We start from the raw sequence: 14,266 nt of genomic DNA on the forward strand, positions 1-14,266 counted from the left end.
CGCAAAGTTCTGCTACTACAGGCCGGGCTCCTTGCTTTCTTGTAACACCTGGGCAATGGAAGCACTTAGCATAGCATTACTAGCATAGCTGCTAAATAGGAGACTATTCACACCAACAAACACAGACTCAGAACTGGCAGGGGCGATAGGAGCTTTAGCTAGGCACAAACCTCCAAGCCGGTCTCCGTCCATCACAGACATCGTGAAAGGTTTGTCTGCCTGAAATGTGGGCGACCCCACTCCGCAGACCTTTCTCTACTCTTCTCGCTTGACCAGATTCACGTGCATGCCTCCATTTCTCCAAAAGTGATGTGCTCCTTGTGACCCTTTGTTGGTATAGCGATAGCGACATGATACGATCCCCCCGCCACCAGGACCGCGACGGTGTACTTTAAATGCAACTTTAATGTAGGATACACCACATGTGCAATTGAGAATGCCATGTCATGTCACTATGAATCCAGTCACTAAAGGTGATGCAGACATTAGTTAGTCCTAAATTGACACGTTCCATTTCACAAGTATAGTACACGAATAACTTGTGACTTGTGTTCATGATGGCACTGTCTATAGCTGGGTAGGTTTATTCCATTTACCAAGCTCAAAAGGTGTTGCAGGTTCCCTTTCATTTCTGCACCACTGTTTAGCAGTGACGAAGTCAGTCAATATCCAGTTTTGAATAAGACATGATCACCAGTGTCTTAAAACATAGCTGCACTTTAATAACAATCAACTTGCCCATCCACAGCCTACAGGCACATACGTAAGAACTGAATCACAGGGTTGACCTGTCATGCCATGCACTCCTTCCTTTCAATTAAAGAACAAGATTAATAAAAACAACTCTTGTGTGCTATGGGTTGTATCATGACTAACAGTTGACGACAGTCAGTTAAAAAAAAGCGTCTCAGAGGCCGACATGCTGGTAATTGACACCCATTCCGTGCACTGGTTGCCAAGCGACATATGAATGGCATGTGTGCAGGACCACGACATATACTGAAACAGTGCTTGCCCTCAATTTCACAGTTTGCACAAGCTGCATCCTTGATGATGTGGGATTAATTGCCCACCAACAATCTTTTAACAAACACAGTTGTGACCCTGCAACATTTCGTAACTGCTTCTTTACTTCAATGCTTCAGAGTGCATTCCATTGCAATGCTTAGCAGTGAAAACATTGCAGACAACACTCAAGAAGCACTAGCAGAGAGAGTAGGCACTATTTCAGAACATAGCACAAGGACAGCCATGCACATCAGCCTGCCAACTAATAAAATACAACCTGGGCATCTAAAGGTCAAGAAATAGCAGTTAAATGTATTGCTCAGCTCATAGAGTACTCTGGGATTTTATATATATTTATATATAATATATACTTTGGTGGTACACAACCTGCTATAACACATGGTAGTGACAAGAAGCCTAGCAACTATGGTCATCTGACTGGTGCTATTTTTTTCTTTTTCTTCATTTAGACACCTGTGAAGCGTGGCTACATGGCGGCACAGTGGGGTGGACCCGCCACTAATGTACACACTTAAAAACCACTCGGCACAGGACAATATTTACATGCACGCTATATACAGCACATCATTGGGGGGGGGGGGGGGGGGGGGGGGGGGAACAGGAGCCCACAGAGTCTTTACAGCAGCTATGGAATGTCCAGGGATATGTCTGACTAGAAAAGGCTGCGTCCTGCCCCTAGGTTTCCCCAGGGGGCTTCAATGAGTTGAAGCAGGTTTGGCAGACGCGCACTGGCTTGAGTATCCTCAGGCGGCTGATCTCAGATTCAAAGCGACTGCACCTGCATTTAACACAAGTAGACCAATGCAAACGGTGAAGGTAAAAGCACATGAGGAAAGAAAGCCAGAGCATCACTAATTGAGACATTTAGGCAATTGTGGCTTAAGGAGACCCTGAACCACCCTTCGGGCTTGGTGAAAAAACATAGTCCGCGCATAGCATACGCTGCTGTGAACATCTCAGCCAAATTTTGCAGTCGTGTGCAGCATGTGGATCTCGCAAGTGGAGCGCGAAGTCACCTTTCTCTACAACGCTCTCTTTTCAACAGAAGTCTGCGCCTCACTCTTTTCTGGATGCTTTATTTCATAATATAGCAGATTCTTATAGGTGGCTGCTATTTTCCAATAATTGACATCAATCAAGAAGGGTGTTTGGATCAGTGTGCTTCTTCTACTGTTAGTGTGAATATTTATTGACGCAGTTTAATAAACAGGCTGCAGTAAGCGAAAATATGCTTTTGAATTTTAATAATAATTATGTACTTCCAGAAGAAGCCGATACCAAGCTTTGACTGTATTAGTAATCAAAAACAACAAAGAGCATTGTCAGGTTGTACACAAACTCAGTTCCAGAAAGTAGACAGGGCTAGGGTGGCTTAGTTTAGCAACTAGGTGCACAAGTTCAGAATGCGACATTCTGTGCCGTTGGCTGGCTGACCTGGAGCAAAAGAGCTGGCCACAGTTGCGGCAGTGGTGGCGCCTCTCGGCAAAGGAGAACCGCACCCCGCAGGACAGGCAGCTGTCCCCACCTTCGTCTCGCACCCAGTGATCAGCCATGGCTCGGCCGGGATGCTCAGTCACGCTCCAGGTGAACACTCGCCCCCTTGCATCACCCACATACACCGTCTTGTGATCCCTGGATACAAACATGCTAGGCTGAGGCCACAGCAAATGTGCTCGCTACTTCCAGAAAATAGGAATGTGAAATAGTTGCTCAATGGCTCCAACAAATGCCGTGGGTTCTAACCCTTTTTCTACCACTGATGAGCATGGTCGTCAGGCCATGTTTCGGGAAATCTCTGGGAAATTTGGTACAGTTTTTGTAATTTCCTGCGGCATGGAAAGGGTTGACCAGAATGCTAAAAAAAGTACGGTGCTCAATCAGATACAGCATATCAATAGTGTCCTACATAAGCATCACAAGCCAATAATTCTACAGTGAAATGCCGATAATTTGAAATCTCTTAATTTGAATGAACAGATCATTTGAATTGCTCTGTTGGTCCCGGCAAAGTCCTACGCATTCGACTAGATAGACATTCCTGTGAATTCTATCTCCAAAAAACCGTGCAATGGTTATTTAGAACAAAATTTCTCATTTCCATGGACCATTTTTCAGACAAACCCGAGCTGAAGGCGAAGATTTGATGCTGCTAGCTACTGTAATGTCGTGTGCCATAAAAATGATGAGGAAAGCGGAGACCGAACTGGAGCAAATAGAGCAGCGTGCACCCTCCTTTCCCATCCAGCTTAAAAGGAGCAGGAAGTAGCACTCAGCGCGGGCTTGATCGCATTACAACGTGCTCACCCTGCCCCTTTCATGTAAAATATTATATTTTACATGGTTCTTTTTCCTGGGCTCTCAAAAAAGCGTGCACAATATGAAAGATATGATGTCACTGTGTGCTTGTGTGTCTGATTTGCAGTGCTTGCAACCGTGATTCCAAAGAACGAAGCCTGCACGCCCATTGCAAAACAAGTCTACGAATGTGTTTTGGTTGTCTTTCAGTGCCTGCCTAACACTTACCCCTTTGTATTGCAGCAAATTTTCATCTTCATTAAATATGGTGCTGATGTAGCCGCCTGGATGCCAGAGTCGATCATTTACTTATTTTTACAATGGACATGCATTAATTGTTCCTTGAAAGAAAAACTTCTGGGAGCATTGCAAATCAGATGTGCAAGCATACAATGATGCCGTATTTTTCATATTTCACAGGCTTTCTTGAAAGCGTAGAAAAAAAGACTCACGTAAAAGGTATATGTCACGGTAACAACTTTACTGGGCATGCTCTGCAACTTTTTTAAACAAAGTTATGCCCTAAAACGACCATATAGAAATTTGCATAACTGAACTTAGCTAATTAGGCAACTAACCATACTTAAATATACTGTAACTCAAGTTGATTACGAAAAGTATGCCGTTGGTCTCATTTGCCTAAGATGTATCAGTTTCTTTTTTTTTTATTTAAAGCTTGGTTCAAGTTATGTGAAACACCTAATATGTTGCAACTAATGTCCCTTGAAGTGAACAGAGTACAGGACCACTGTAAAATTGCACGTTTCCTATGGTAAGGGAAAGAGTAAAGCAACTGAAAACTAAATTTTTTTTTTTTTTTTGCAATTACAAGCTTATTTAAAAATGACTCTCATCTTTACTGAAGATGCAGTAAAGAAATTTGAAAGGAAATTTTTCTCTCTGCAAGCTTCCTCCTCGCTATATAGTCCAGTGCAGGAAACACTGACACTTGAGTGTGACAGCAGTCCTCCATAAAGCAAGAAAACATAAAGGTCAGTACTGCTTAATGGTGCAGGATATAAATTTGCTGAGAAAAATAAAAAAGGAGGGAGAGAGACAGAAAAGGGAATGTCAGTGAACTTTCTTGGCAAACACTTTCACGGCCATTCAGCCTGCCTCCAAATGACTGCTGGCCAGAGAAGCAGTCTAAATTAATCTGGTTCCTTTATATAAGTGCCTTGCACCTCCATACTACAGAAAGGCAAGCTCTGCAACTTACAGAACATGCAAGCTACCTCACTAGTAGCTCAGTGAAGTAGTGTACTGACAATGGGTGAGTACTTTCACGCAGAGAGTGTACACTTGTACATAAGTGTGCAAAGGGACATATGGCAAGCAGGTTATTGCTTGTTCTCAATATGTCAGTCCTAGAAGAAGACTGATGAATGAGAACTTCATTTTTGCCATCGGACCTGTAGGTATTACTGCACCAGGCTCAAGATGTGAGCTGTCATGGCTGCAAGAAAGGTGGTGACCCTCTCCCATGCAAGTTTGAGCAAGGCTGGAGAGGAGTGTCTCACATGTGATTAACCTGTCAAACCCTCTCACTCACTGCCACTTATATACACTGTCACTAGCCTACTTTTCATGAGAAACTGTAATATCATCCTCATTTTATGAAACACGAGAAGGAGCAAGACTGCTGATACTTCCGGTGGCTTCATTTAACCTATGGAACCAGTGGACCACTGCTAATATACAAGAGTGCCAAGAGCTTGTTCCAGTGGAATGCAGTAATGGCCATACCAAACCAAACCCTAACTCCAAAGCTGAATTTTTTCACAAGGTGAATCAATTCTGGCATAATAATTTAGCGCCACAGTGACTTACTTAGACACAGCCAAAGCAGTGACGGCTGCGGGCTCATTGTTGTCCTTTCTGTCAAATGCAGTGTGCATGGTCAGTTTACTTCTAAACACAAGTTGGCATGACCACTTGAAACCTAAAAAAAAGAAAAGAAAAAGAAGAAGAAAACCAGAGTCAAATATGGGACATGTTGAAAGAATACTCTTCAAGAACAGGTCACAGTCATTCCAAGCACATCTGCAGCAGGGAGGACAATGCAAATTAATATTGTTATACTAGCGAGTTCCAAAATATAGCAAGACATTTCTACATAATACCACCATGAAACAATATATGCCAAAATTTTTATAATTTATCTACAAGCAGCTTAGCAACCCTATAACTGAAATGCACAGAAAAAAAAAAAAGGGGGGGGGGGAATGCATCCTTCCAGTCAACTGTGTTTGGCATACAGTCACACCTTCGCTGCAAGCTATCAGAATGCAAAACGCACTACCTCTTACCAATTCTGTCTTTTGTCTTCTTTTCTTTGTCAAATTGTATCGCTAAACTACCTTAACCAGCCTGATGCTACTCACCTTCTCTCAGTATGTTCCTTCTTCGTCTAAGCTTGCGGACGTCAATGCTCTTGTTTGCATCAAGTGTATCCGTCTCATTAATCATCACAAAGGTATCAGTCAGTGAGTTCTCCGACTTGCTGATGCGAAGTGCTGCCCCTTTGGAATCTTCAGCTGTGCATCCACCGGTGCTTCTTGTATCCTCAGGAATGGTCAAAGTTGACTTGGTTACCTATAGAATTCATAATGGGAGACTCGATGTCAAGGTATGCATTGTTAAGATGTGAACAGCTTCATTACCCAGTCATGTTACTTTCACTGCTTCCCAAGCAACCGAAATAATAAATAATAATAAATAATAAAAAAATCCAGCCCGGCAAACCTCCCATGCCAGACACTGTATGCATAACTAAATCAGAACAATATCAGGTATTACCTATAACTGCCCTTTGCCCCCCCCCCCCCCCCCCATACTTTTCCAAAGTATCACTACCTTTTTTTAAATCGTAAAAAAACATAAGTAAAAGAGCATCCCATACAAACACAATAAGTGCACCCTAGTTATGGGTCGTCAACTTCTACCATTAATATAAACAACCAAAAATTAAACACTGGCTACATATTCATACCATGCTGATAATGGTGTCAAAAAAAGACGAGACCGAATACTGCTTCTACAGTGCTGCTGTGAAAATGCTTCTTCCCTTCTACAGGTTGCTGATCCAACAAGTGATATGGCATCACCTGAGTCTCAGCTTCAGCAGCTGCCTTAGACTGCTGCTGGGTGCTGAGAAGGCCCACCACAGTCTTGGAATGCTGCAGTAAGGAAGGCCGGCGATCCTGGGAGGAGCGCCTCCACCCACTCTCACCACTGCTACCAGAGAGTGGGGAGGTAGCTCCTCGGCCATAGCTCTTGACAGAGTCTGGAAAAGTGGAGCACAAGCTTCTTTTCACACATCAAAGAGAGAGAAGAAAAACAACCAGCATAAACACCTTTTCAATGCTTATTTAAGCAATGACCATCAAACATGTTACTAATCAAGTGCTGTTACACAGCCTACTAACTCCCGGTTGCAGTCAAAGAAAGTGTTTCTTGAATATATGAGGTTTTATAAATCACAACAAAAAGATGCGAGCAAAAAATATGTGGATCTCACACACTGTGGGAATCGATGTAAGTGAAACTTTCTATGCTGTTTGCTTTGATTGACAATAATTAGCGGTGATGTGGACGGCAAATGTATAATTTCTTCAGTGTTTAGTCTGATACGAGAGTGGTGAGTTGATCTTAAACATTACCTTGCATGCACCACTGCTGTTTGTCTGCATAGTACACAGAACACACAGGGAGACTCGCTTGGTTGACACGTTGTTGTGCACCATTGTTAATAATCTCTGAGAGGGTTAAGCATTATCATTGCCTCACATGGCACATCACATCGTGGCAGAAGCACTAAACTTTAGTTGAATTATGTGGCTGTACATGCCAAAATCACAATCGGATAATGAGACATGCCATAGTGGCAGACCTCGGATTAATTTTGACACCCAGGTGTTCTTTAATGTGCATCTAAATCTATGTGCACTAGCATTTTTGTATATTGCACCCGTCGAAATACGGCTGCCATGGTAAGGATTGAACCCGCAACCTTGGGCAATGCCATAGCTGTCAAGCTGCTATGGCGGGCATAGAAGTGTTGTAATGATGTGCGACTGCTTCTGTAGTGTCGCCTCAACCACTATGGTGTTTTAATGTGACTTTGTGGCTGCGCACCCGGCATCAGTTGTCCGCTTGACAAATTTGCATGGTGTTTATTTTTCAAGAAATAGCAGAAGCATACCATACCGTACCTTCAGTTTGCTCGTAAGCACTGTTTCCTTGCCTTCTCAATTCATCTTTTGCCCATTTCTCCCTCTCCCTCTGTATGGGAACTGCGAGAGGGACCAGGCTGCTATTCACTTATTTCACAACTGTGTCGGTTCTACCCATTCTCTGCCTCCTTTCCCCCTCCTCTCTGCAGTTCTATCTACGTCCCATCTGGACTTGCACGTTAGTAGATAGGTAAGTGCTGCAGTTTCTGGAATGCTTTTGAGGGGGGTCACAGATAATTGCAGCTGTAAAGAGGCTAATGTGATGACACCCAGGGAGCTCCAGAGGGTATTGTGCACATATGATGTGGTGGAAAGGTCCAAACGAGTTTCTTGCATCGACTTTCCTATTGGCCACGCTCCTGCCATGTATATATGAGGGTCGTCCAACTCAATCCGAGACTTCTTTTTCTTTCTAGGTTTAAATGGACGCCTAGGCTGGAGGTTTTGTATCCAGTAGAAACTGGCACCTGTATCCTGTCACCGGTAGACGGCGCTCATTTCCCACACTTCTCAATAGACTGTTATTCAAGATGGCGGACAACAGTGTGAACGTCTACGTGGAACAGCGTCTTGTGATGAAGTTTTTAGTAAAGAAGGGCACGAAACATGCTGAAATTTACAGAAGACTTCAGGCTCAGTACGGTGATGAGACACTCAGTCGCAGTAAGACATTTGAATGGTGCAAGCGCTTCAAAGATGGCCGTATCTCTATTACTGATGAACCCAGTCGTGGTGGATCACAACCCATGGTAGTCATTCCTGAGAACATTCAGTGCCTAGAGCAGCTGATCGTGGATAATCGTCGCATAACCTGTCATGAAATTGCAAAGGTGAGTAACCTGCCGTTAGGAACAGTGAACACAATAATTCATAATCATTTGTAGTCCTGAAAAGTGAGTGCACACTGGGTCCCAAAGCAGCTGTCTGCTTTTGACAGACACAGAAGAGTTGAAGTCCGTAGAGAACTGAAGGAATGCTATGAAAGGGAAGGCCAGGATTTTCTGAATGGCATCATGACATGTGACGAAACATGGGTTCACCATTTCACCCCAGAATCCAAAAGAGCATCGATGCAGTGGAAGCATATGGAATCACCACCTCCCAAGAAATTTTGAAGTTCCGTCTGCTGGTAAAGTGATGGCAAGTGTATTCTGGGATAAACAGGGAATCATTCGCATAGATTTTTTTACCCCATGGTGTCACTATCAACAGTGAGTATTACTGCCGTGTTCTGCATGATGTGTGCAAGAGTTTACAGAAGAAACGTCCGGGTTTGATCACAAAGGGCGTGGCCTTTTGCAAGACAATGCACGACCGCATACCGCTCAACGCACATTCCAAACAATCCAGGAACTTGGCTGCGAGATATTACCATACCCCCCCTATAGTCCTGACTTAGCACCAAGTGATTTTCACCTGTTTGTGCCCCTCAAGGAATTGGAGGAAAACATGTCAACACTGATGATGAAGTGAAGAATCGTATCCTACAATGGTTTTGTCGTAATAGTAAATCTTTCTATGCCGAAGCATTCCAGGCGTTAGTTAGTAGGTTATGTGGAAAAATAAATCCACTTTCCACACTTTGAAATTTGTTCTTTTACTTGATTTTAAAAAAAGTCCCGGACTGACATGAGCGACCCTCGTACATGCTCTGAACCAACACCCGATGCGGCGTGCAAGATGGCAGAGGCAGCCTCGAGTGCCTCGAGCAGCCAGTCACGCGGTAATTTTGCATGCATTTGTGGGCTTCTTTCACGCTAGGAAAAACACTTTTATGCAGCACGTATTGAGCAATGGAAAGCTGTATCGGGAGTTTTTCATGTCGCTCTACAATTTTCTCCTTGACACTTCTCATACAATTATATTTGAGAAGTTAATTAATTAATTAAGGCTAATTATCACATTAGGCAGAATGAAAAAAATAATTTGAGTATCTCCAAGTGACAGCAAACAAAATTACCTTGGTTCTGACCAGCTATGTGGCATTCAATTTTAAACTCTGGCTAAAGTTAGCTGGGACACCCTGTATATACAATCAAACCATGTTATAACTAAGTTACATCAGCCACAAAAATACATTTGTTATATGCATACACACAAATATCAGAATTTTTTTTTAAAAACGTGATCAGGTCTATGCCTAAGAAATGCAAATCGGGTGCCTCCAACGACCGAGCAAAGGGTCTGCTGCAGATTTTGATGGCCTGTTGGCATTGTACCGTACTGATATGATGCATGGGATTAATTACATACATGCACACTGCACCACCATGAAGACGCAACTGTGCAATCAGTGTTACCATGCGGGATTGGTATGTTGGCTTGCTGACTGCGGTGCAACCAAGCCAAGTCGCTGCCGACAGACTTTTTGGACATAGAGAGGACTGCATGTGGATGCCTACTCCACTACTACAGCTGTCAGTCTAGCCTGTGCATCTGAGCTTGCGCTCGATCGCCGATAAGGTCTACAAGTGCAGACATAAAAAAAGAAAGAGTCAACCAAGAGTCAACCAATGCTAATAAAGGCCGATGTACATGGTACGTGGTTCAAACGATTTGATGACTAAATGTTGATTATCTCTACATTTTGCCTCTTTCAGTCTTTTTCATTTCATTATCTGCTCATTTCCTATGTTACCATATTTACACAATTCTACCGCGCTGCCGATTATAATGTGCAGTTATGTTACCGCCCAAATATCCAAAAAAATAACTTAGTGCTGATTCCACCGCGTACATCAAGTAACGAAACCTGAGTCGACGTGTACCGTGTTGAAACAATATTACGGAACAATACAAAGGCACACAGACATGCACACAACTGAACTTTAGAGGCTAGTGGCTATCAGAGTCTGCCGACCCCGCCCTTTTCGCTGTCTACCGACCACAGAAAGTCATCTTCAGTTCCATTTAATGCATTAGAAATGCCATACTTCTGGAGGCTTACACAACCATCATCTGCGAAAGGGCATCCCACGCACCATGGGCCCAGCTTGCAAGGTCTCCGACCGTCACTTTCTACAAATGACCCATTCGATGGCAGTGTGGCTAGCTAACTTACGTTGAGCTTCTTTTTTAAGTAAGAATCGGTTTCATTTTTTATTTTGAGTAGAATCATTTACGATTGTAATGTGCATGCAAATTTCAAGCACCTTTCATTAAAAAACGGAAAGAGTGCGTTAGAATCCTGCAAACGTGGTATTTGTATCATATTCGCACGCAATTATGTCGAACTAGTCTTTCTTGACCGTCGACACTAGGTTGACACATCTTTTGACCAAGAGGCCAGGTGGGCCAATCCTGGACATTATGCAGACTATGGCGCAACAGGTTTAATTTTAGGCTGTATTGCCACTAATTACATCCACATAATTAATTTTACCTACTTTTCTACTAATTCTCGCTTATACCGACATTTTGATGCCTTTTGCGACTCGCTATGATGCTCTCGAGACGTGGAAGGGCTGTTTTTTTTTGGAAGTGATTACAAGATACCTACCCAGATCCCAGATACACAAAACCAGTGTGAAGTCAGCAAAGAAGACCTCGTCTTCAAAACAAGCACGCTGCCAACACTTTTTCGGCATGGAGGGGACTCCACGTGGATATGGACTCAGCTACTACTGCTGTCAGTCTAGCCCATGCATCTGATCTCACGCTTGAACGTCAATAAGGTTTATGAGTGTGAACATACTAGCGGTGAGGTTCCCTCTAAGGCCGTTTAGTTGAGAGTTGGCAACCCAAGTTGCACTTTCGTGCCAGTTGACACAGTGGCAACTTTGTTCATAGCTGCCATGTTTGCGGCATCACCCTCGTGGATCATGCTCAAAAATCGATAACACATTTCACAGTTACAGAACTGGCACAGCCACTTCTACTGTCCAGTTTAATGTACAGGTGGTGAGGAAAAGCTGCCCTCATAATAATTGAAAAGTTGGAATACCTTCCAGTTGATATGCTAAATTCAGTTGCTACAGATGGCAGCAGAGGGCATCCAACATGGAAGTGTATATAAAACACAGGTATTTAAACACAGCAGCTACACAAAAAATAAGTCCACTTGGAAAAAAAATAAGATCATAATAAAGGGTAGGGTGGGGGGGGGGGGGGCACACTGGCATATGACATCTGCTCGACAATTAAGAAAACCAATAACTGCATGCTAGCACAGTTATGGAGCAGATGGAGCATTTATGCAACAGCAACAGCAAACTAACTGAAAAGCCGTATTCTGAACTCCCATCCACTTATCGTCACACCAAAACTGTATGAGTACCTCTACTGGATAATTTATACAGGCACGGCCGCTGGACAAAAAAAAAAGAAAGGTGCGGCCTGCCACGTCAGGCGGGCTGCAATGGGAGCGAATGCCTCAGCCGTAGTTGCATTCTCAGCCGTTTGGCTGGGCCGAATGGCGCTAGCTCTCGGGGACACGACACGTCGGTTTCCACGGGCGACGGTGTTCGAAGCGCGTTCCTCTTGCATTTTCTATGCCGATCCCAGACAACAGACCTCGACTGGTAGTGCCGCGGTGGATGACAGCGTTTTTGATGCACGCAGCAGGCCGCACCTTTCTTTTTTATCCAGAGGCCGTGAGACAGGTACCAAACACACCATCATCTTTGGTATACAGGAGATGCTGTCAAAACTCAAGCTCAAATTTCCAGTAAGGACACAGCAAAAAAATTTATTCTTGCAGCACAATGCCAGGCTTAGTACTACCTGAAGACCACCTTGACAAATCACCAAGTTTAGTTCGACTGTACAATCTCTTTACCCAGCCAAGATACAGTAACCTATGACTCACTACAGTTCATTCCAATAGATTTTTCAGGCATTAATGCTCTCATAACAGCTATGAAATACTACTACTTTGTAACTAGAACTGTGCACATAATAATGCAAATGCATTGCCAGTGGTGCACGTTATGGAGAATCTCATGACCTGCTTTATAAAGAAGAGTTGATCTGCAGGTTCCATTGCAGTTTCCATAGAAACAGACAAGCATCATTTCTGGAGCCACTTTCATATATAACTGGTTTCAGGACGTGGCATTTCATTTTCTGAAAGTGGTTAAACTGACGTTCTTAACTCTTGAATGATGCTGATCATTAAATCAAACACAATTTTTTACCCTTTAAAGAAAGAAAAGAGAACTGTGCATTGCAACACTCACCATCATCCTCTGAGAGTGAGCTGTCTGAGCCACACTTGATGAGCACAGCAGCAGAAGTGTGCTGAGTTCGAAAGCTGTCCACATCATCTGTGTCAACTGCACTGAGCTTGCGAACTATCCTCTCGGCCATTGTTTCCTGCTGTGGGGCTGGCTGTGTTGGTGGAGGGGAGGAAGACTTCTCGGGTGTTGTGGCTACACTGGGCTCTTCAACAACAGCTGGTGTTACAGTTGTGCTGCTTTGGGCTTGCTTTTTGCCCTCTATGGGGATTTGCACGTAGTCGGCAGACCACATCTGTAAGTTGTCCAGCAAAGTGTTACTATTAGATCTCCAAAACAGGGTGTCATCGGCTGATTCTTCTTTAGAGCTGGTTTTGACAAGCACCAGGATATTTATTTGAGGTATAGTGTATAATATTTAATAGAATTACAGCCAAAGCACAGAAGCAAAGGCAAAAATATAAACAACAAGAACAGAGGAAACAGATACACACCTAAACACTATTTGTGGTTTGAACTACAAGTAAGTTCAATTAATGTGGCTGCTGTGTTACGACATTCAAGAACAGCCAATAATGTTTGGCTGTTCTTGAAAAGCTGCCATGTCTATGGGGGTTAAACTGTAATCCAGAAGTACATGTTGCTGGGCTAGTTGGTTCATACTGCTGAGTAGACCACAAATATCATATTTATGGTCTATGCAGCAGGGTTAAACTGTTTTGCACTAGAATGCCTTAAGCCGCCAGAGCTCAAAACATTATTTAAATATGATGAACCAGCATCCATATCTTCTGTGACTGAAATATCACAGCCATGTTGTAAGTAAAGCCCATATTCAAAACCAGGCCTAAGTTCTACGTGAAAAATCATAGCTAGTAGAACACCAAAGATACAAATCTAAGAGGCCCTAAAGGAGACCTGATATCCTTCTACAGTCGAACCCGGCTATATCGAACTTGCAAAAAAATGCCTATGAGTTCGATATAGGGCATAATTCGATATAAGCCTGCTAAAGAATTGGATGTCATAAAAGCACATATTTATAAAATCACTTTATTGATGAAACTAGCTTAGTTTCGCATGAAATAGTCCTGTATTTTCTTCTGCTTGGGCAATTTCGCTGCCTGCGATGCACATACTTCTCCACATTGTCTAAAGAGTCAGAGCAGTTGAGGCCGCAACCTTTCACATTCGTGCAGAAGCACCGGACCAGCGCGAGTGCAACAAACACCTCGGGGGATGTAGGCAAAGGACTATTGTTGCTTTCCTCATTGTGGCCATTTTCACTTGTGCTCGGTAGACTATCGGCAATGTAGTCTTCGTTTTCAGGCTCTCCCGTGGTCGCAGCACCATCATCTGCACTCACAAACTCGTCGACCGTTGACTCGTCAACGGCTTCCGGAAATTCTGACAGCTCGCTCCAAACTTCGGCAACACCGGCAATGGCTTTGTCGCACTCATCAAAATTTACAGTAATCACCGGGCACGCGGAAGCTGGCACGTCTGAAGCAATTTCAGATGAACCACTTGTAC

At 43.5% G+C, this 14,266-nt stretch overlaps 1 protein-coding gene across 1 annotated transcript in view; it reads right to left on the reverse strand.

Moving 5' to 3' along the window:
- Positions 1 to 699: 699 nt before the first annotated feature.
- Positions 700 to 14,266, reverse strand: part of bchs (WD repeat and FYVE domain containing 3 bchs) — a 255,193-nt gene continuing 241,626 nt past the window's right edge. Inside the window, exons 64-69 of the mRNA XM_050196790.3 lie at positions 12,737 to 13,028; positions 6,432 to 6,610; positions 5,709 to 5,919; positions 5,155 to 5,266; positions 2,464 to 2,661; positions 700 to 1,807 (exon numbers count right to left, since the gene is read on the reverse strand). Of these exons, the coding sequence (XP_050052747.1) occupies positions 1,705 to 1,807; positions 2,464 to 2,661; positions 5,155 to 5,266; positions 5,709 to 5,919; positions 6,432 to 6,610; positions 12,737 to 13,028 (1,095 nt within the window). The 3' untranslated portion in view covers positions 700 to 1,704. The remainder of the gene's footprint in view (positions 1,808 to 2,463; positions 2,662 to 5,154; positions 5,267 to 5,708; positions 5,920 to 6,431; positions 6,611 to 12,736; positions 13,029 to 14,266) is intronic.

The sequence above is a fragment of the Dermacentor andersoni genome, chromosome 1 (assembly GCF_023375885.2).
Source record: "Dermacentor andersoni chromosome 1, qqDerAnde1_hic_scaffold, whole genome shotgun sequence".
NCBI lineage: Eukaryota > Metazoa > Arthropoda > Arachnida > Ixodida > Ixodidae > Dermacentor > Dermacentor andersoni.